Source organism: Pteropus vampyrus, unplaced genomic scaffold (genome assembly GCF_000151845.1).
Source record: "Pteropus vampyrus isolate Shadow unplaced genomic scaffold, Pvam_2.0 Scaffold203, whole genome shotgun sequence".
Lineage (NCBI taxonomy): Eukaryota > Metazoa > Chordata > Mammalia > Chiroptera > Pteropodidae > Pteropus > Pteropus vampyrus.
The window spans coordinates 1,111,431-1,133,483 of NW_011888984.1; the positions used below are offsets into that span (position 1 = coordinate 1,111,431).

The window sequence follows — 22,053 nt, forward strand, 5'->3', positions numbered from 1 at the left end:
CTTAGCCCCCTCCAGTCTTGGCCTAGAGGATGTACCTGACTGATGGAGTATCTCTGAAGCTGGCAGCTGCAGGCCCATCCGCCTTAGCCCAGCCCGCAAAAGCCCATCTGCCTGTTGACCAATTTACTAACGTCAACTCACTGGGGATCAGTTCCTACCCACCCAGCACGCTCAAGACAAAACCTTTAAAACAAGTTTCCAGAAATCACAGATTCAGTAAATTGGTCATGACCCGTGGACTTGCAAACTGGTTCTTTCCAGGCCTGGGAGTGGGCTGATCGGGCCTGCTCAGTGTGTGTGTGTGTGGGGGGCGGGGGGGGGGCGGCGGGCGGTTCGGGGAGATGCTGTCCCCCGGGACTCCTCTCCCACTCAGACATGGCCGTGCCCCAAGCTGTGCTGGAATCCTGGGGTTGCCAGGCACCCTCTCCCCATCCTCTTACCCCTGGATGGCCTGGGCAGGGAAGGACCTCTACACACACCACACACAAAACGAGAAAATGTTTTAATTGTAAAACTAACTTGAAGGGGGGGAGGGCAGGGCTGCACTGAGGGGGCAGGAACCTGATTCTTCAAGCAGTGGTTCTGTCCCCCGTGTCACCCCACAGGACAGGGACCATTTGTCCCCAGGTGGGGGCAGGGGCTAGAGTGTTATAAAATGACAATATAAATAGACTTCTAGAAAAGAAGAGGCTGTCCAGGTGCAGTAGTCGTTTTCTGCAAAGGCCGGGGTGAGAGGGAAGCCCTGCCCCCGTCTCCCCGTCCAACCAGAGAGGGTGCGGGGCTAAGGGAAAGGCCACTCTTCAGACATTCATGATCGACCCCCGCCATGGCTCAGGGGGAGAGGGGGTTGTATGTCAGGCAAGGTCCGAGACACCCACTCGCAGGCTGGAGGACAGGAGCTGGACCTTCCGACGTGAGCACACACCATGTACACACTCACACACACTCACACACACACCCCTCTTCATAGTATTCTCTCCACCCCCAGCGGCCCCCGCTGCAGCTTCCAGTGATGGGAGGGCCGCCTGTCCTTCTCGGAGACGGGAACACAGGGAGGGCCTGTCCCAGGGGGCGGGGGGCCCTGGGAGCCTCACTCGCTTCCACGAGTCCCTGTTTTCAGTCACAAAACCAGAACCGGAGTTCAGTAGTAGGGTCCCGCACACCGACCCCGCCACACGGAGTGTCTCCCAGGCCGGGCGGAGCAGGGGCCGGCCCCCGGCTGGCCTCTGACAGGGCAGGGGTGACCCAAGGGGCTCTTTGGTTCAGGGACAGGGTGCCGGCTTCATCTCGTGCGGTTCTGGCGCATGAGGGGCACAATGCCGGCGGGCGGGCCCGCTTTGGCCAGGAACGGGTGCTTCAGCAGCTCGGCCGCCGTGGCCCGCTGTGCCGGGTCCCGCACCAGCAGGCGGTCCAGGAAGCCCTTCAGGGACGGTGACACCTGCGGGGGAGGGTATGGGGGGAGTTCTGGCTTGGCTCTTGAGTGCCAGATCCTCTGCTCGCTTGCAGTGGTGGGGCCCCAGGCTCCTCCTTTCCTGTCACACGGCTAGTACCTACCGCCCAGGGTGGGAGCAAAGAGGCACCAGCTGTCTAGGGCTTGGGCCCAGGGGCTCATGTCCTCCCTACTTTTGAGGTTTGGTGAGGAGCTGGCAGCAGCTGGGCCCTGGAGGCACCCCTTTCTCACCACGAGGAAGGCCCCTCTTCTGGGCCTCGCTACGTTGTGTGCCTTCAGCCAGGCCAGCCTAGCACCACCTCTGTGGAATGCCAAGGGCACAGGGGACCCACACTGAAACGAACGCTCAAGGCCTAAGGGGAACGGGGGTGGGCCCGGGACCCAGGAAATGCCACCCCAGGAGCTGGCAATGCCCCAGTTCTGTCCGCTCCATGTGAGGCCAGGGCTCAGACACCCACTCGCAGGCTGGGGGACAGGAGCTGGGGTGAGAGGCCAGGTGGCATCCAGCCTCACACCACTTGCCTGCTGGGAGGTGCCCACCTTGTGCAGGTTCTTCAGTCGGGGTGGCAGATTGTCCCGAATCATCTTCATGGCTTTGAGAGGTGGCTCATTGAAGTAGGGGGGCTCCCCATCCACCATCTCAATCACCATCACCCCCAGAGACCAGATGTCCACCTGCAGGAGAGGAAGATATGCAGGGCAGAGCTGTGCGGGATGGGGGAAGCCTGGGGAGGGATGGTCCCCAGTTCTACCTTTGCTGTTTCGCTCCCCGAGTCCCTGGGCCCAAAACACCCTCTCTGACCCCACGTACCCTTCACACAGGGAGGCCTCTGACGGGTTCTGCCCACCCGGCCTCCATCCCCCTTTTCGCTAACTGCTCCAGTCTCCTCGCAGGAACCCCTTCCCCTCAGCCTCAGGGGTGGGGGAGTCCTTGACCGGGCTGCCAATCCAGCATCGTCCAGACAGTAATTGGGTCGGGAACAGGCATGTGACTCAAACTGGACCAATCAGAGTCAACCTGAGACTGTAACCCAAATATCCTGGAAAAGGGCAGTGCCCAGAGGCAGGGAGATGAGCCCCAGAGTTGCCAGGGTCATCTCTGCTGTTACCAGGGGAAAATCAGGGCCCAGAGGAACCGAGCACGTAGACAGCCGAGCCTGAAGCCTGTCACTTCATTAACTTCACAGTTTTGGGGGCCCACAGCTTCCACGTTCTGCTAAATCCGTTTCATCTGGGTTTGTCACTCACAGGCAGCCCTGACTGAGACGTTCCCTCAGAATCTCACACCAGTCTCCCTCCCACGGTGACCCCGTGATGTTTCCCAGGGCGCCTGTCTCATGGCATGGCACTGGGCCAAGTCTTGCTAGCTATCGAGGAAACCTCGCGGCTACAGGGACCAGCTCAAAGGCCTCAGGGCCACGCAGCTGGTGGCAGTGAGTGGCACAGGGAAGGGCAGGCAATAGAGATGGGTGGGGACTATAGCCAAGCCGAAGGCACCTGCCTTTCCTAAAGCAGAGCGGCCCTTCGGTGCCTCTATGTGGCCAAACCTCTTGGTTTTCTTACAGAGAATGACAATTTGGGTTTTTATGCGAGACTTCTCTTTTTTAAATGCTTGCAAAAGCATCTTCAGACGACACCAGCCAGGAGTTGGCCAGTCTGTGACCCCTGCACCGGGCTGTCAGGCAGGGCTATGACGCCTCCACCCGACATTCCGTCCTCACTGCCAAGCACTGGGACTGGCTGAGAACCAGCGCCCAATTAGGAGCAAACGAATGAACGCACGCGTGTATGCACGCCTACCTTTTCTCCCCCAAAATCGATCCTGGTGACCCATTCCCCAGACTGAGCCCCATCTCACCCCAGACAGTCACAGCCTAAACCAGTGCGGACAGTGGAGTGGGACCGCCGGCCGCCTCTGGCTCACCTCTGGCCCGTAGGGAAGGCGGGAGATGAGCTCTGGGGCCATCCAGTAGGGTGTGCCGACCAGTGACTTCCTCCGTGGCACCTCCTTGCTGACCTGGGCGCAGAACCCGAAGTCGGACAGCTTCACCTGGGCAGGATGCAGGCAGCAGGGTCAGAGGTGCTGGCGTGGGGAGGGTGAGCAGAGGCATCCCCGTTTAACTCCTTGGCCTCGGATGTGCTGGGTCTCCTCCAGGCCACTCAGAGGTTAGAGCTGGACCATGGGGAGCTCTGCCACCTCCTGGCAGGGGCCCCTCAGACCTGTCACTGCCCCAAGAGAACACCATCTGTCTTCCTGACAGGGTCTGCTGGGGGGAAGTGGCCGAGTCCTGCAGGCGCCAAGGCTGGGCGGGGATGAGACCAGGGCTGGATCCCAAAGCCCACACCCTGGGCATCGTGAGCCTCATTCACGGACCTCAAATTCAGAACTTCAGTCCAGAAGACAAGAGACAGGACTGGGGTCCACGGACCGCCACGGGTGCTCTGCTGGGAACAATTCTCCGTGGAGGGAGCAGCATGTGGCTGAGCCGTGCCGGCCACCGAATGCATTCCCGTCTCTGGGTGCGGGGTGAGACTACGGTTCCTAGCACCCTACACTGATGGCAGAGCCCCCACCAGCCTGGGCCCCCAATGCCTGTGTGAACAGAGCCCCTCACTGACCCAGACCCCTGACTCTGGACTGCTGCACGAAAAACAGATACGCTGACTGGCCTTGATCCCCTGAATTGGGGGTCAGAGCCTGCCGGACAGCAGAGCGGGAGCTGCGGAGGGGCGGGGGGAGCTGACCCATCCTCACCCTGCCGTCATGGGTCAGCAGGATGGAATCGCTCTTGATGTCCCGATGGATGACACCCTGGGCGTGGAGCACAGACAAGGCCTGCAGCACGGCCAGGCACACGGTGGCGATCTGCTCCTCGTTCATCCTGCAAGGCGAGGGGTTAGCAACTGGGACCGGCAAGGCCCTGCCCCAGGGATTGAGGGGAAACAGCATCTCCCTCGGAGTCTGAGGGGGACAAAGCCCCACCCTAGGCGTCTGTGGGGGACACGACCCTGCTGGCTCTGAGACATGGCCCCACCCCAAAGGGAATGGAGGGGACTTAGTCTTATCATGGGAGAGGTCTGAGGGGACCCAGCTCCACCCCGGGGAACCTGGGGAGACAGCAGGCTGGGCGCCCGGCAGCTACCTGGTGTGGGTGACGATGTCGGTGAGGGCGCCCCCCTCCAGGAACTCCATCACCACCCAGAGCTCGTCGCCCACCAGGTAGCTGTTGTACATCTCCACCACGTTCTCGTGCTGATAGTCCCGCATGATCACCACCTGGGGCGGGAGGCCGCGTCACGCGCAGTACGGGGAGGGCCACCGGCCCATTTCGGACCCAGCCGCCGCCGGCTGCTCCTGCTTCACGTGCAGGCCCAGGCTTGGGTGCTCCCACACCGCAGGCCCAGCTCCACCTGTCACTCTTGTTTACTGGAGTCACCCACTGCCAAAGCCAACAACAGACCTCGAAGGCAGCTTGAGGCCTGAAGCCTCTGTTCTGGGGATGCTCTCTACCCCACGTACACACCACGTTTCTGATCCCCATCTGTGACCAGTCCTGAGCTGGTCTCTGAGTGGCCCTGATAACCAGCCTGGCGTTGGGGGAGGAAGGTGGGAAGAGCACCTAAGCACAAGGTTGAGATCAGGAGAAGTAGATATCAGCCATGGTTAGAATAAAAGGTGGCAAAGGGGTGGGTGGGCGGGGAGGACCTGGGGCCAGAAGGCCTAGGCAGGCGCAGCCTGGGGGAGGCGGGCGACACACTGCTTACAGGGCCATGTTAAGCAGAAACTCATGGTGCAGCTGGAGCATGTAATGTTGGGGGGCCGACGGACAGGTTATGGGGTGTAGTTAAGTGCTGAGTGCCTCCTGCATCAGAGTCGGGGGGCTGCTCCCACACACAGCGTCTCGGGAAGGAGCCAAGCGTCGGCCTTTGTAACAAGCTCCCTAGCAAAAAGGCCACCAAGAGCCAAAGTCTGAAGCTGGACAGAACCAAGAACCTAGGTGGGGGCAGATCTCAAACACTTCGCAAAGGGACCAGGCCTTTATCCTTCGGGCACCGGGGATGCCGCAAGGGTCGGGAAACAGGGTGGGGGTGTGCAGTGTGACAGGCTGCTGTGTGGGGAATACCTAGGGGGCACCGAGGAGGCGGCCAGGGCGGGGCCTGGTGGGAGAGAACAGCGCTGGCCCGGGGCTCTGGCTTGGGGACAGGGTTAGTGGGGACTCTGAGACACGGAACCGGAGGAAGGGGGATTTAGGGGCGACACTTTGGGGTCAGTTTGGGACTCAGTGGGTGTGAGGAGCCTGGAAGACACTCAGAGGGCGGGGTTTAGTGGGCCCAGGGGGCCTGGAGCTGGGACTCGGGGACAGGCCAGGAGTAGGACAGAGACATGGCTGTGGGTGTGTGGGGACAGAGGAGATGGCCTGGGGAGGGGTGAGGAGTGAGGAGAGAACGAGCTTCAGGGCTGGGAAGCCTGGCCTCCAGCCCCCACCCCCACAAAGCCTCAGCGGTCAGGCGGGGGAGCACCAGGAGGAAGGGGAGGGCGGGCCGCGAGGCGGGAGGCCCACCTCATTGAACAGCAGCTCTCGCCTCTGCTGCTTGCGCAGGTCCATCTTCTTCACGGCCACCAGCCGGCCGGAGCTTCTTACTGTGGCAATACACACGACACCTGTGGAGCCCTCGCCGATCTTGATGAAGTTGTCCAGGTAGGAGCGGGGGTCACCAGGATCTACCACCAGCTGCAGGGCAGCCCGGAACTGCTCGTGGGACACGCGCTGGGGTTCCCGCTGTGGCGACCGAGGGCCAGGGGGCCCAGGGGCAGGGGGCCCGGCGGGGGCGGCGACGGTACGGGTCGGAGGGGCCAGTTGGGGCTCGGAAGCGTGGGGGCCCAGCACTCCAGGGCTGGGGGTGCCGCGGGCTCGGGCAGGAGGCCGGGAGGAGGAGGACTGGGAGACAGCCAGGCCCCCCACTGATGGCCCATTGGGGGCCATGTTGTGCGGCTCTCCCTGAAACAGAAAAGAAAGGAAGCGGTCAGTGGAGGGGCCGGGGGCCGGCTCTACTCTCCTGAGCAGGAGGGCCCCGGCGGTGGCACAGACACATGGTGGTCAGGATGGAGATGGACAGTGGGCTGGGCACAGGTTGACATTGGTGGGTGGGGCTGGGGAAAGCTCTGGGCAAGGGGAACGGTGGGGCCCTGGGGCAGGGGGAGTGGTTACCTGGGTGCCCCGAGACGGGTGATCCGTATCAGCCCGCGGGTACGTGTTAAAGGGCCGGCCGGCTGCCACTTTCGCCCCACTGGCCAGACCAGCAGGCTGGGGGGTGCTGACGTCAGGCCCGGAGAGGGGGCGCTTGTCCCGGGAGGACTCCTGGGGCCCCGCTGAGCCCTCCCTGGAAGACTTGGGTCTCTTCTCCGGCCCTACCCGCTGCCGGTCACCACTGCTGCCACCTGCCTCACTGCGACTGGTGACCCGGCCTTGGCTGCCCGCCTTTTCTGGGCCCCCTCTGGCCATGGCGGCCTGCTCCCCGGGCATCCCATTTTCCTGGCGGGCACGGGCAGGTGGCGGCGGGCTGCCTCTCCGCAGGGAGTTGGAGCGTGTCACCGACATGTGCTCGAGCTCATCCAGCAGCAGTGTGAGGGCCCCGTCCTTGGCGCCTTTGCTGCCCCGCACGATGGTCTGGGGTCCGGGGCGATGGCAGGGCGGGGGGCGGACAAGGAGGAGGGGACACAGGACATGTATCCGACACACACAGACAGGACAACACAACACACAGAGACAAGACAGAGACGAATGAAGAAATGCCATGGGCGATGATGGGGCTGGCAGGTGGGGCCAGCACCGGGAGGCCCCGCAGCCCCTCCCCGGCACCTAGATGCCAGCGGCCGGAGTGACCTCCCCTCATCAGGCTGTTGCCTCCGCCACCCCCAGCCCCGCAAGAAGCACCCTCCTGCTCTCTGGCTGGGGGAGGTTCCGGCCTTGTGGGGTGGAGGGGAGGAGGGCAGAGGCCACACCACTCCATGATGGGCCCTGGAGAGCTGCTAATTACAGGATACTGGGGCCAGGACACAGCTCGGTGCTTCCTCCCCTGCAGGCTGTTGGGCTGTTAACCCTGAAACTGTGCTCTCTTCTCCTAGAGGCTGAGGGTGGGATACAAGGACAGGCAGAAAGGACTGGGCCCAACATAGGGGCAAGAGTGCCCCAGGAATGGGTGGCAATGAGAATGCCCAGGGGGCCGCGCAGAGTGCAAAGTGCATCCTGAATCCACCCAGCTCACCCTCCACACCACCACCTTGTTCCAGGTCATGGGTACCTCTTCCCTTGAGTACTAAGTCACAGCCTCCAGGATTCCCCTGCCCCCCATTAGCTCCAGGCCCACAGGCCTCCTTGCTGCTCCTCAAACACACAGGCAGCTCCCACCTCCAGACCTCTGCACTGGCTCTTCGCTCCGCCTGGAACATCTTCCCCCAAGAATGCCGGGCTCCCTCCCTCGTCTCCTTCAGGTTTTTGTTGGACACGGCTTCTCAGAAGGAGGCTCCCGCTGACCAGCTGTCTAAAATGGCAGCCCCTAACACTCCCTATCCCCCTTCCCCACTTTCTTTTTCTTTTGAGCACCTAAAACTAGTGGGCGTAAAGCAAACGTGCAGCTGTCCGTCGCCTGCTCCCGCAATGCAACGTGCGTGAGGCCAGCGACTGGGTCTTCCTGTCTGTTTCCGCTCTCGCTAAATCTCAGCACCTAGAACAGCGTCTGGTATGCCGAAGGTGCTCAATAAACATCTGATGAACCACTGAGTGAGTGGGGGGCTGGGTGGAGGATGTGGGAAGCAGAGAACGTGACCCCCGCCGCTGTACCGCCAATCGCTGGCACCCAGGGTCATGGGCCCGAGGCTGCCAGGTACCCTGAAGCCATAACTGCCGCTACTGGGCAGAAAACACTGACCCCACAAAACCTACTGGCCACAGTGCCCTGTGGGGCTTGCCCCGCCTCTCCTGGGCCTTGGCTGCCAGCCTGGAAGCCTGGCCTTGCCCAGGGGTCTGGTGAAGCACCTGGTCAGACTCTGTTGTCAGAAGTCCCTGGGGGTTGGGGGAGGACCCGGAAGACTGGGCAGCAAACACAAGTGCCCACGGGGCCCCAGGACAGTGCTCGCCTGTAAGGCACCTCTGTGTGAATTAAGACAAGCTGCCCCTTCCACCTGGTGAACACGGCCTCAAGCAGGGTCCACGGCTGGCAGGCAGAGCAGGGGCTGAGTTTTAGGAGGCGTCCCAATGAGGGTATGACCAGCACACGAGCAGCCACATGGCCAGGCAGGGGATGAAACTGAGGTGGCCTGGGTGGGGCCTGTGGCTTGGAGGAGCCGGTGTCCTGCCTGCGGAGACAGCTGCCACCCAGCTCTAGCCAACTGGTCAAGCCAGAAATAGATATTTGGATGCGAGGTCTTTCACTTTTTTAAGCAGTGGCAAAAATTTTGAAATATTCAGAAGCACCCTGCATGGAACACACGAACACCGCAGTGGGCCGGGAGAGGTGTGCGCTGTGTCTGTGGCCACCTTGCTGCCCCCTTCCCCCAGGCAGGGCTGGGCACTGGGAGAGGATGAGTCAGCCGCAGGCCTGGCCCCGGGCGCCGAGCCTGCTGACCGGCACACCCGCTTCCACCCCTCGCAACACCCCTGGCTGCGTTCCCCTGGCTGGCGGCCCTTCCTGTTCCCGCTGCCCTCGGGATAAAGTCCGCGCTCCCAGGCTGGCTTCACTGGCCAGGCGTGGCACCAGCCCACCGGGGGTGACCACACTGCAGGCCGCGCCTGGGCACCTGGACTGGACACGGGGACGGGCTTAGGAGCGCGGGCCCTGGAACAGACCCGGGTCCAAAGCCCAGCTCCGCCCCTTTGCTCGGGATGGCAGAAAAAACAATGCCAAATGCAAACCTCCGGTGCTCCGCGTGGGCAGATGCCTCCACTGAAAGCCCCGCTGCCCCAGCATCTACCTCGGGACTCCGCCTCCTCCTCGGCCCGCAGTGTTCCTCCAAGAAGTGGGCCTGGACCCCGGCCTGGGTCAGGCACTTCCTCTGGGCTTCCGCAGCCCAGCCCTGACCACTTGGGGGTAGGTCTATTCCCGCACTGGGGACAGGAGCACAGAGCTCAGGGCAGGAGGCTCCAGGAGAGCACGATTTAGAGGCTGGAGCTGGGGGACTGTCGGAGGGGGTCAAGGTAACTGTGGGGTTCTCAGGGCCGGAGGTCAGGAGGTGGCGGTGGGTGCCGGCATACCTTGGGGGCCCCGGGCTGGATGGAGGTGATGTAGGCGGGGTCAACGAGGGGTTTGGGCCGGCGAGCTGACTCCTCGATCAGGCTCTGCCACTGGCGGGGCAGCCCCGTGAACTTCTGCTCATGCTGGTCGAAGCCCGTGTGCACGCGGTGCTCGAAGTTAGACGGTGCCGAGATCTCTACCCGCTTCTTCTTCTTCCCAAACATGGTGTCGTGGCTCTCGGCGCAGGGCGCAGACTTGGGCTCCTGTGGCAGGCCTGCAGGAGGAGGCCTTCACCAGAACCTGCCCGTTTCTCTTCGCTCCTCCGGCTGGGCCTTGGTCCTGCATATCGTCATCCCCTTCCTGGTCTCCCCACCCCCTCCACAGTCTGTCCCTGTATGTAATACAAGGGACACCACGACTGCCCGAGTCAGGTCACGTCCCTCCCCTGCTGAGAGCTGTCTTGAGGCTCTATCTCACCTGGGAAAAGCCAAGTCCTCCCCATGGCGCACCCCACATGACCTGCCCCCGTCACCTCTCTGCTCTCATCTCCCCCTCGCTCACACTGACCCCAGGGCCGCCTTTGCACTGGCTGTTCCCGTCGTGGACCACTCCTCCCCCGTATCCAGGCATGGCTCCCTCCCTCCCCTCCTTCAGGTCTCAGGGTCCTTGATGAGTCTCTTCCTGACCACCCCAGGTAAAACGGCCCCCACACCCCACTATCCTTCCCTAATATCATTTCCCAGCACATTTAGCTTCTGGGAATTCTGCTGTTCATTCTTATGTTTACCAGTTTAGCATCTGCAGCCCTTATCACTAGCACATCAACGCCACAGGCCAAGTCTCATCCGCCCAGTCTCCCCACGTCCCACCCGATGCCCAGCACAGCACTGGGCACGGAGTGACGGGTTCCTAACGGCCTGGCCACAACCATCCAGCTTCGCCAGCCTGGACGCTGGGGCAGGAACACCACACCCTCTGGTTACTTGTTCAAGAAATAGTTACTGAGCCTGTCCTACGCATGACGCCAAGGCAGCCTGACTGTGACACTTCACCTTACAGGGCAGGGGCCTGAGGCTCACGGGGGGATGTCCGTTAGTTAGCAAGACCACACAGCAGGGAAAGGCCCACTTTACAACAGACACTGGCAGACAAAACAGCCCGTCTTTAGGGTCTGGGGTCTCCGGACAGGTACTCAGAACAATACTCAGGCCCAGTGCAGATGCTCGATGAAAACTGGCTTAGAAACCAAAGGGGCCGAAGGGGAGCTGTGCTGATGGTGTGTCCCGCAGGGAGACCCAAGAAACCACGGGAAGGGGAGCCAGACGACCAGCGTGCAAATCTTTCTCTGCCACTTACTCTGTCTGACCTTGGACCAGTGACTTAACCTCTCTGTGCTCTGGATCAACCCCCATCGGGCTGCTGTGAGGATTAAATGAACTAATCCAAGCAGAAGCGGTACAGGACTGGGCACGGCAGGAGGCCCAGTCCGAGCTCGCTATTCTCATGCTTAGGGTTACTCCCGGCAGTGACTGAGGGAGGAGGGGACCCAGCTCCTGCTCCCTTGTCCCACACATGGGCCCTGGAGTCCACACACCTGGTTTGGCACTGGCTGGGCTAGAAGTGCCCTCGGGCAGGTGATGTCTCTTCTTGGAGCGTCGGGTTACTCATCTGTAAAATGGGGGAAAAAAGGTCATTCACCTATTCATTCATTCATTCCCTCATTCAGTAATAACCGACTCCCTTGTGCCCAGCCCTGCGCTGGTTGGTATTAGGGACACAGCAGTAACGGAGTCAGCGTCTGACAGCCCAGAGTGGTTGGGACTGGGGTCAGGGAGCACCAGACCCGACCCGGAGGGGTGGCAGAGTGGAAACACCCTGGGTGGGGTTTTTGTCTGGGTCACGGTTGGCTTCCCAGCGTCTGGCACAGTGCCCAGCACAGGGCTGGCCCCGAGCTCCGTAAGTTTCATGAGCTATGACGATGCTCACAAGCACATCTGGGATGCAGCCCCTCCAACCGCCCGGCTCTCCTCCTCCCGTGGGAGAGCCGCCCTTTCCTGTGGGAGCAGCTCTGTGGAATGAGGCCGGAGAGGCTGCCGCCCCTGCCCAGAGGAAGGACCATCCATGAGCAGCCATGCGGGGGAACCGGTTTGGCAGTGGGAGCACAGTGGGAGGCGGGTGGGGACCCAGCAGCCAACTTGTCTCGACTGGTACAGGCCTCCTGGCCAGCAGGTGGCCAGAGCAGGGTCTGGCCAGGGCTCCCCCAGTGGGCGCTCTCTCTGCAGGCTCCAGGGTCCCCAGCTGCCTAGATGTGTATGGGACAGCCCTGGCCAGGAAGGAGGTCCCTTCACCTCTGCCTCAGCCCCTTCTACAACCCCGGCTGAGCCAGGAGCCCCTTCGTGTCTCTCGCCCACTCCAGCCCCCTGAACCCCGCCCAGCCCTCCCTCCCAGACTTGCACTGCTGGCCCTGACCCGCTGGTCCCCCCACACACCTCCCTTTCCGCTCCTCGGCCCTCAGCTCTGCCTTTCTAGCTCCTGCTCCTTGCTTTGTCCCTACACTCTCCCTTGCTCTGTCGCCCCAGATCCTCGCCCTGTGCCCTATTGCATCCTCACTGTCTTCCCAGATGTGCCCTCCTTTGCCCCAGGCAGGCCTCACTCCTCACCTTGGCCTCTCTTTTTCTCTGCCCATCCACCACTGCCCAGGCCGAGGCCTCTGCAGGATGGGATTAGCTACTGGACCCCTCACTAAAGCCAAGATCCGGATGGGGTGAGCAGGGGGCAGCCCGGAAGACGGGGCAGCCCACCCAGAGTGCCGATCCATAAACCACGCTGGCACACTGCAGCGAGCCCCACCCCCAGCCAAGGGTGACCCTACAGGGGAAGGGGGTGGAGAGGCACGCCTCCGGATATTTGCCGGGGGCCACCCCTTCCCCCTGGGCACCACATGGAGGGAAGGACAAACAGAGGAACTGACCATGTTTATAATGACCAGGAGGGAGCCCCACCCTCAGGCAGTTCCAAGCATGCCTGGCCCCCACCCCAACGCCCCCCTCCGCCAAGTCCTCAGCTCCTGACCCTGTGGGGGCCTCAGAGGGGAGGGTGAGGAGCTGCTACTTAAAAGTGGGGGCCTCTGCCAAGAATTAGAGGTGGGAGTTAGGGGGGAGCCAGTGCTGGGGTTCCCAGGCAAGCTTGGAACTGAGGAGTCGGACAGCGTGGGGCCGGACCCTGGCTCTGCCCCTGTGCACGGCGCCACCTCACTTTCTGTGCCTGCAAGGAGGGACCAGCCAGCCCATGCTGGGACCTCGCCGTGCAGCCCCGGGCCAGCAGCTCAGCTGCTCTGTGCCTCAGTTTCCTCCTCTTTTAAAAGGGGGCTACGATAGTACCAGCTCCCCAGAGTTCTTATGAGTCACAGACAGCACAGGCACTGATGGCCGGCCCCTAGGCAATGGCACACAGGAAGTGTGTCACCCTCAGAGTAGCAGCCAATACTTACTGAGCACCTACTGGGTGCCAGCCCCTCTCCTAAGCAGTCAACCCAGAGTGCCCCATTTAATCTGACACATGACACAGGAAGAAGAGGCCATCATGAGCCCCGTGTTACATACAAAAAAAACCAAGGTACAGAGAGGGGACTCCACTTGCCCAGGTCACACAGCTTGGTAGCCATGTGGACATGAGACTCTATGCCTGTCAAACCTGGAGTCCGGGCCCCACCAATTCTCAGAATTCACAGCAGCTGCCTCTTTGGAGTCCTGCTCGGTGCTCTCTGTGCCTAATCCCATTCCATCCTCACAACATCCTGTGAGACAGGTACACTCATCATCCCTAATTCACAGATGGGGACTCTGAGGCCCAGAGAGGGGAGCCCCTTGTCCAGGGCACCCAGGATGTGAACCCGGGGTGTTGGGCACCGAAGTCCAGGCTTTTAGCTGCCTGTCTTGCTCCTGATGGCTGCAGTGATGCTACAGCTTTTGCCATTGTCATCGTCATCGTCATCATCGTCGTCATCATCATCATCATCATCATTTCTAAGGCTGGTCCTGGCCCCGTCCACTGCCCAGACCCTGCCCTTCCACTCCTGCCCTGAACCCTTCTGGGAGGGAGGGCCCTCACCTCCTATCCGACCTGTCCCAGGCCCCCAAGGGTAGAGGGAGACAGCACAAAGGGGCTCCTGCCGCCGCTACCCCGTGGTTCCTCACGCGCCGTTTCCACAGGCCTCTGGCACCACGGTCTGCACTGGAAAAGATGTCCGAAAGCCGGCCCCTGCCACTGTGCTCATCCCCACTTTGCAGATGTGGAAACAGGCTCAGGAAGGTGAAGTCCCTCACAAGGGTCACCGAGCAGGGCTGGGCCTGGAAGACAGTCCCATCTGCTCGAGTCCATGCTTAACCTTTTGCTGGTCCCCAAGACCCCTCCCCGTGGCCGACAACGCTGTCACCTCTCTGCCCTCATCTCCTCCCACACGCCCTTGTTCACTCTGCCCTAGCCGCATGGGCCTGTTATTCTTCAAACCCTAGAAATGTGCCCACCCCAGGGCCTTGCTCCCCATTGAACCCCGATTCTTGTAACATAGTCGGGCCCAGCTGGCACTTAAGGACATTTGGTGAACAAATAAATTAATCTGTGCCCGCCACACTGCTCCCTTGCTCACATGCCTCGGACTCCGCTCATGCAGTCCTGGGGAACTGGCAGAGAGCCCAGGGACCCGGAGGGAGAGGGTGAACCAGGAACCCCAGAGTCAGAATGGGGGAGGGCAGTGTGCAGCCCACAGCCACCAGCCAGGACACAGACGCCTCTGAAGTCCAGTGTTTGATCCTGAGAATGCAGGCCCATTTTGCATCCTACTCTAAAATGTTTATTTCAATTAAAAACAAAAAAAAACCAAAAAACCCTTTTGACTTATTAAGTGTGTTGGACAGGCAGTTTCCGACCTGTCTTAGCAAAAGCTTCAGATTTTCCAGTTACCCTGCACTGACTTGTTCTACCCTATGACCTTCCATGAGAACAAAATGGTACCCCCCTCCACCCGGCCACACACCAAGGAAATCAGCCCGGGAGGAAGAGCAAGAGCCACTGTGACAGAGCTGTCTGGGTGTGGGTAGTAAACCTCGTACCCCCCGCCCCACCCCCAAGGCTCTGAGTACAGCTGCTCTGCGGGCAGTGGAGGGAGCGGACCCGCCAGGGGCAAAGCAGGGGATGCGGCTGAGGTCACGGACATCCTCTCATATTCACCGAAATGAAACCCTAAACCAGAAAGGGAACCATGAAGCATGCGCTGTCCCCAGCCTGCACTCGGGGCTTCCACCCCTGAGTCATGCTCTTTCTCACCAGCTCCGGAAGCCCTCTCCCTGCCACCGTTTACCCCCACGTCCCTAGGCTGTGCTCTGCCGATGGGCAGAGAGTCCCCGGCAGCCCCCTCACTGCCCCCTGTAATACACACATCATTCCCACCCCCTCACCTTTGCTTGGCTCTCACTGCCCACCTGCACCGCCCCCCCATCCAAATCTCTATTTAGGCCTCCTGCCTTGAGCCCAGTTCCCCCAAAGAATCCTCACCAGACCCTGCTATAAGCTTTGGAACTGACACATACCCAAGCCCCCTCCTTGGCAAACACCTACCTACCCACAAATGACCCCATGACACTCACGCACCCACCCACCATCCGAACACCACTGTCTACTGAAGGCTGATCTTTGCAAGGCCCAGGGCGGGGCTGTGAGTCGTGGCCAGAAACATCCCTGCCCCTGTAGAGCTCACATTCGAGAGGGAAGGACTGTCAATAAATGAGACGAATCAGAAAAATACCTAGTTAAGTCAGACGGTAAGTGCTGAGAAGAAATATAATCGGGGATCAGGAGGATTAGGGGAGGTCAGAATATTCAGCGAAGTGGTCAGGGAGGGCCTTGCTGAGAAGGTGACACTCGAGCAGGGACCTGAGGGGTGAGGAGAGGGAGGGCCATTGGGCATCTGAAGGAAGAGTGTCGGGCAGTGGGAACAGCCAGGAAAACCGTCCTGGGCGCGAACGTGCCTGATGACGTCAAAAGGCAGACAGGAGGCCAGGCAGGTGGCGTAGAGACCTGGGGGCCACGGGAGGATGCTGGCTTTTACCTGAGTGACATGGTGCAACAGGAAGGTTATGAGCCGGAGAAGGATGGGGCCGGAAGCAGTTCACAGGCCCCCTCTGGATGCAGGCGGGGCACAGACTGGGGGTGGAACAGGAGCAGAGGGACCAGGGAGGAGGAGATGCGAAGGCCCGGTGGGAGACGAGGGTGACAGTGCCCCGTGAGGGCGGTAGAGGGGGAAAGTGGGCACGTTCCAGGCCTGCTACAAAGGTCGAGATGGCAGGGCTTGCCAAGGACCAGCGCTGCCTGTTGTAACAGTTGGAATAAGAGCTCCCTGGGGTGGGGGTCTGGTCTGGTTTTGCCTGTCACTGTATGCCACAGTGCCTGGCCCACTCTGGCATCGGGCCACCCTCTCCGGGCCGTGAGCATCATCTACCACGTACATGGTTATGAGAGGGTCTACCGCTGTCTCCCTGCTACGTTGGTGGCTCAGCATAAGCAGGAGCTGTGTTTCGGTTGGTCACGGCAGGACCCCAGCACAAGGAGCAGGCTGCCCCTCGAGGCGGCTGAGTGGATGGAGGGGACACCCACACGTTTCACGCCACACAGAAATGCTGACTCCGGCCTGGGCCTGGGCCAAGCATGCAGACCTGGCCACGCTGATCCCTCTGAACAGTTCTTGGGTGGGTGGCTGGGTGGCTGGGTGGGTGGGTGCAGAGTCCTCTTCCTTCCTGTTTCCCAAGCCAGGAAACAGGCTCAGAGAGGGGAAGTCATCAGCACCAGATCGCAGAAGCCCCCACTCCGACCCACAGAGGCCTCGTTGATGCGCCCTCAGCCTCCTGCTCCTCAGCAGCCCTGGCTCCTCCAGCCAAGGTCTCCGCTCCAGACAGCAGACCCCAGAGGTTTATGGGACAAGAACCAGGACAGACAACTCCAGCAGCAATGACCAGAACCAGGATCAGAAAGGCTGCTCTGCTTAGCACAGAATCTGAAGAAGTGTTAAACAAAACCGTCCAAAGCCCCCCCCACGCCCCATTCAAACTCCCCACTGTGACATAACACCTCACTGCCCACTGGGCCTGGCGACCGCGGGACCTGGTCTCCTCCCCTCACTTCACTCCAACCACGCGGGCCACTTCCTCTTTAGTCTTGGACACAGCAAGCGTATTCCAGCCTCAGGGCCTTTGCACCTACGGTTCCTGTTGCCCCTAACTGCATGGCTCACCCTTTCTTAATATTCAGGTCTTAGTGCAAATAAAACCTCCTCAGAGACGCCTTCCCTGACCCCCCCTGACAAAATGTGCACCCCTGCCTTACATTTCTCAGTGGCATTTATCACCACCTGGCATCACATGCCTGTTGCCGTCAGTACCCTCTCCCACCCCTCCCCCGGTAGAGTGTCGGCTCCTGGAGAGCAAGGGCCTTTGTCTTGTCCTTACTGGATCCCTGGCATCTAGAGTACGGCCTGGGCACTCGGCAGGCACTCAGGAAATATCTGTGGAACAAAGGAGTGATGCCTTTGCCAGTGTGATGAGTCTGGACCCTGAGGATGAACGGGGAAGGGTCCTAGGGGCGGAGGGCAGACAGGAGTCTGCAAGGTCCATCCATCACCGCCAACAGGTCTGACCTCGATGCCCGATAAGGAACTGGGGCCCAAGTCTTTCAAGAGCGAAACTGGCTATTTAGTAAATAACTAGGTGTGTGTTCCAAACACAAGAGGCACCCTTCGTAAGTCCACCCCCAGGCCCATGACGGGGAGGCCTGCCCCAGCCACGTGGCCTAGGGTGGGAATCTGAGGAAGGGGCAGCATATTCGGGTTACAGGCAAGAGGCAAATCACACAGTGGCAGACACCACCAGAAATCTGGGAGTCCCCCCAGTAGGTGAAATCCCATAAACATACACAGATCTAGGTTCGCCCCGGCCTCAGGAAGCAGGGCCTGGAGTCGGCTGTCGGGGGAGGAGCAGCCCTGCTCTCTGCTCCCTGCTCTGGCCAGATGCAGTGCCATTGTCCCCCACCAGGCCTCTCAGACTGTGGCAGTGCAAGGACTCAGCAGACAGTTGGTGGCTTAGAGCAGACTGCCAAGCTGTGTGCCCCTGAGCAAGTGACTCAACTTCTCTTGGCCTCAGTGTCCTCATCTGCAAACTGGGGGGGAATGACAGTCCCTACCCGCCGGAAATGTCTGGACGATCTAATAAAATGACACATGCAAAGCATTTAGAACTGTGTGTGGCACCCAGTGGGTCCTCGCTACAGATTAGCTATTGTCATCATTACTGCTTTTGTTGTTGCTGCTGCTGCCGAATGAATAAGGAACAAGTACATGAGAGAGGAGAGTGGGCACGGTCCTCTCTGGCCAGAAAACGCGCCCGCCTCACCGTGTCTGCTGAGCCTCACCATCTCCAGGACTGGGATGGGGGAGAGTAACAGCTTGCCACTGTCAGAGGACAGGTCCGTCTCTCCCGCTGGACTGGAAGCCTCCGAGGAGACAGATGGGCCTGGGTCCATCTCAGTCACCCTGTGTCCCCAGCCCTGCCCAGCACAAGAGGGGCACAGCTCAAAATGTGGCTGAATGAAGAGATGCTGCTTCCTTTACTCATCGGGGCCCAGGCGGTGCTCAGGGTCCCCAGGGAGGCTGGGCGGCTCCTCTGGCAGCCGCGGGTCCAGGTACCCCTCCTCTCCTGGCCAGGCACAACAGGGCACAGACACAAAGGGCACTGTTGGTACCCCTCACCCCCAGAGGGACCGGGGCGGGGACGAATGGGGATGAATGCCACCACAAACCCGAGTATGGGTGAGCCCACAGGGACGGGGGAAACCAGATCAGACTTCATCTGTTCCTCTCTAAGGCAGGGCAGGAAGGAGGGAGGGCTAGAGGCTCTGGATCCCTCCGAGGTCCCTGGAACCCAAGCCTTCCACCGCCATGCAACTCCCTGCCTGGCCCCCATACACATGCCCTAGACACAGAAGCACATGAAGAAGCTCTACACGGCACGGGCTGTCCACAGAGACTGTGACACACACATGTGGCATGGACATCCAGCCACACAACCACCGATGCACAGGAACACACACAGTGGTTGCACAGAAAACCCCCTGAGCAGCCAGAGACAGCAGCAGCCACCGCTACCCCACTCCGGTGGGGGCTGGACAGGAGCCGAGTGTGGGAAGGAAGGGACATGCCACCCTGAGCCTCAGCCGCTGCCTCTGGGATACGGACCCCTGCAGAGAGAGCCGGAGGGGACTGTGAGGCCTCAGTAGGAAAATGTGGGGGTAGAGGGGCCTGGGGAAGCTCTCACTGCGGAAGAGCTGGGACACGGGCAGCCGGGTCCCTGAGAAGCGACGGACCGGGGCCTCTCCACAAACACTGTAAAGACCCACACGCATACACGCCCCAGAGACGCAGGCACTCCCAAAACAGACCCACAGACACATGCCAACGACACACAGCATACAGACCAGGGCCACCACCCAGAAACACCGGCACACATGTGCATACACAACTCCAGACGCTCTACAACCGCCAGGCTTTCCTAGAAAGGCAGACCCAGGGCCCCTAACCACATGGAGGAACACTCCCTAAGACACACCGCAAAGACCCACACAACCCTGATCTACACACAGTGGGTAATGAGACCCGATGACAGACCCAGGCACACCCACGGCCAACTCCAAGTGACCCAGGGAGGCAGCCCTCAGAACCACCCCCATACAAACCAGACCCCAGGAATTCGCTCCCACTGAGATGCCCAGGGACCTGCACTGAGACATGTGGCAAGCCCCGGCACAGGAACCTGCCACTGCGTACACACAAGAACACAGGGACTCTGCCCCTGGCCCCAAGAAAGGTGTGGCCCCTCCACACAGGCTCACAGGCTCACGCAGGCTCCAGGCTCGGGTGGCCAGGTGGCAGGGCTGCCCTCCCCACACCCAGTGCGGGCCTCCCCTCTCCTCCCCTTCCTGCCTGAGGCCAGGGCAAGCTCACCTCCATTCTCCTCCCTCAGTGGGGCAGACCAGCAGTGGCCAGTGGAGAGACTACCGGCTGGGAGAGCAGGGAGCGGGCATCAAGAGCTCCCGCGGCCCTTGACGGGCCGAGGGCACCCACCGCGGAGAGCTGGCTGGGCTGTGCCCCAGCCTCCCTGGCAGCGGGTGGTGCCGCGGCCCTGCCCTGGCAGGAGTTGAGCTTGGCTGTGGCTCCAGCCCACGGGAGGGGGGGAAGGGGGAAGGGACAGACGGGGGCGGGCCAAGCCTGGAGAGCCTGAGCCACATGACCCACAACTGCCCCAACAGAGGGAGGGGCTGGGCGGAGACACATGAACAGGGGACCCCAACCACAGCCCTTGCTTCAGCAGGGCCAGCCTCCCACTAGCACGCCCCCCGCCCACCATCGCTCCTCAGGCCAGGCTGCTGATGGGGTAGCCAGGTTTGAAACCCAGGCTGGGGGGCAGGGCAGAGGAACGGGGATGAGTGGGTTCTGATGTGGAGGGGTGGCTGGAGATCTGGGGCGGCTGCAGTCCCGACTCCCGGGCTATGAGTCCGGCAAGAGCTGCAGGAGGACAGCAGGACGGGGGCCCCTCCGGCTCTGTGCCACTCGCCCGTGAGGATGAACCTGAGATTTGCGGCCTAGCCAAGGGGGGAAGACCAAGGTCACGGTGACGCCCACATCACCATCTCTAGGTGTGAGGCGGGGCTGGGACGCGTGGATGGCGGGAATGGGGAGACCGTGGGGAGGGCGGGGCTTCTGCACGCCCTTCTGAAAACACACGGCCCACATCGGTGAAGAACTGACTTTCGGCCAGGCCCCACGCTTAGCACCGACACGCGTGAGGGCATCTTACCTCATCACAGGCACTTTATCAGGCCCAGTTACAGCGGAGGAAACTGAGGCCCAGAGAGGTGGAGTAACTTGCCCAAGGCCCCTGGCAGGGAGATCGGGCGCCCGCCTTCCACGGCAGGCCACCTGTCCTCGTGCCTGTGCTCCAAACCGGCTTCTCTGAGCAGCAGGCTGGCTTGCTCAGACCTCCATGCCAGAGCAGGAGAGAAAGAGTCGCAAGGGGGAAGTGAGAAGGGGCCGTGGCCCTGCCCCATACTCACACCTAGCCCAGGGCAGATCTCACTGCCTCTGCGGAGCCTTCACTGGCCACGGCTCCCCGTGTGAAGTCAGTTTCTGTTTGCCTCCATCAAGGGGGACTGGGGGGGACAGGGGTCGGGCTGCCTGGTTCACCCCTGTTCACCCTCGGGCCCTACCTCAGGCACCTGCTTGGCGCAGGAAGTCCTCCCTGACGCCCAGGCTGGGTAAGGTGCTTCTTCCCAGCTCTATGCCAGTGCTATCCCCCGGGCGGTCACCGTCTCTGACATGTTGTCCCCACTGGTTTACACAGCTGCTGAGCTCCTAGCACAATACACATGAGGCCTGTTGAAGGCCCTGAGAATTCAGCAGTGAACAAACTAGACAAAACTCCCTGCCCTCAAGTAGTCCCGACATCGAGTAGGACTGCTCCCCCACTGGGGGGTCCTGTGAGTAGCAGGAGCTGGGTTAGCGCAGGTGGCAGTAAATGAGCCCAGTGAGACCAGCGAGTGAGTGGCCCAGCTGGGCAGGGGGACAGACACGTGTCCTTCCCACTCTCCTGTCATGGCTGCTCCTGCAGCAGCCAACTCCCGCAGACCAAGGAAATCCCTCTGATCACCTCCCATCTGTCAACTGCCCTCCAAACCAGAGGCTTCCAGCGGGGCAGGGAAGGGACCTCCCCCCAAAGTCCCAGATCCCAGGCCACCCCTCCCCCACCAGGGTGGAGCACCTGTCAGGCAGCCACCCAGAGAGGAGCCAAGTGGGGCGGCTCCCCTCACCTCCCCAAACCGGACGGGCTGGTTTGGGCTCTGGTGGGGGAGCCAGTCAGCAATCGGCAGTTCTGGCCAGCCAAGGGAAACCAGGTCCCAAGGGGAGTGACAGGGGACAGGAAGAGGAGGGAGCCTACCTTGTTTTCTCATTGGAAATGAGGGGTTCTCTTGTGATGGGCCTCAGGGGCCAGGAGAGGTCATCCAAGATCCTCTCACACCAGAGCTTTTTAAACACACCCTCAAATAGAGACTAAACCAGGGAACCCCATAAAACCCACTACTCGGATTCTCAGCTTTAACACTCTGCCGCACGGGGGCTTCGTTTCTCCCCTTTCTCTCCTTCCCTTCTCTGTGTCAGTGTCTGTGTCTTTATTGCACGGACACGTGGCTCAGAAGCCAATGCGCCAGAGTAAACAGTGGCAGGATGGCCCCAGCTCAGCCCCGGGGGCAACCTCTACTAGAGTTTCTGTCTT

At 61.1% G+C, this 22,053-nt stretch overlaps 1 protein-coding gene across 4 annotated transcripts in view; it reads right to left on the minus strand.

Moving 5' to 3' along the window:
• Window positions 1–485: 485 nt before the first annotated feature.
• Window positions 486–22,053, minus strand: part of PAK4 (p21 (RAC1) activated kinase 4) — a 42,480-nt gene continuing 20,912 nt past the window's right edge. Inside the window, exons 1-10 of one of the 4 annotated variants that reach the window (XM_011372247.2) lie at window positions 20,999–21,019; window positions 11,277–11,350; window positions 9,703–9,956; window positions 6,661–7,119; window positions 6,013–6,450; window positions 4,594–4,727; window positions 4,206–4,332; window positions 3,375–3,500; window positions 1,991–2,125; window positions 486–1,438 (exon numbers count right to left, since the gene is read on the minus strand). In XM_011372247.2, the coding sequence (XP_011370549.1) occupies window positions 1,283–1,438; window positions 1,991–2,125; window positions 3,375–3,500; window positions 4,206–4,332; window positions 4,594–4,727; window positions 6,013–6,450; window positions 6,661–7,119; window positions 9,703–9,906 (1,779 nt within the window). In that variant the 5' untranslated portion in view covers window positions 9,907–9,956; window positions 11,277–11,350; window positions 20,999–21,019 and the 3' untranslated portion in view covers window positions 486–1,282. Of the gene's footprint in view, window positions 1,439–1,990; window positions 2,126–3,374; window positions 3,501–4,205; window positions 4,333–4,593; window positions 4,728–6,012; window positions 6,451–6,660; window positions 7,120–9,702; window positions 9,957–11,276; window positions 11,351–19,727; window positions 19,801–20,998; window positions 21,020–22,053 lie in introns of those variants that run through there. The other 3 variants (XM_023537888.1, XM_011372246.2, XM_023537889.1) reach the window with 3 other exon arrangements.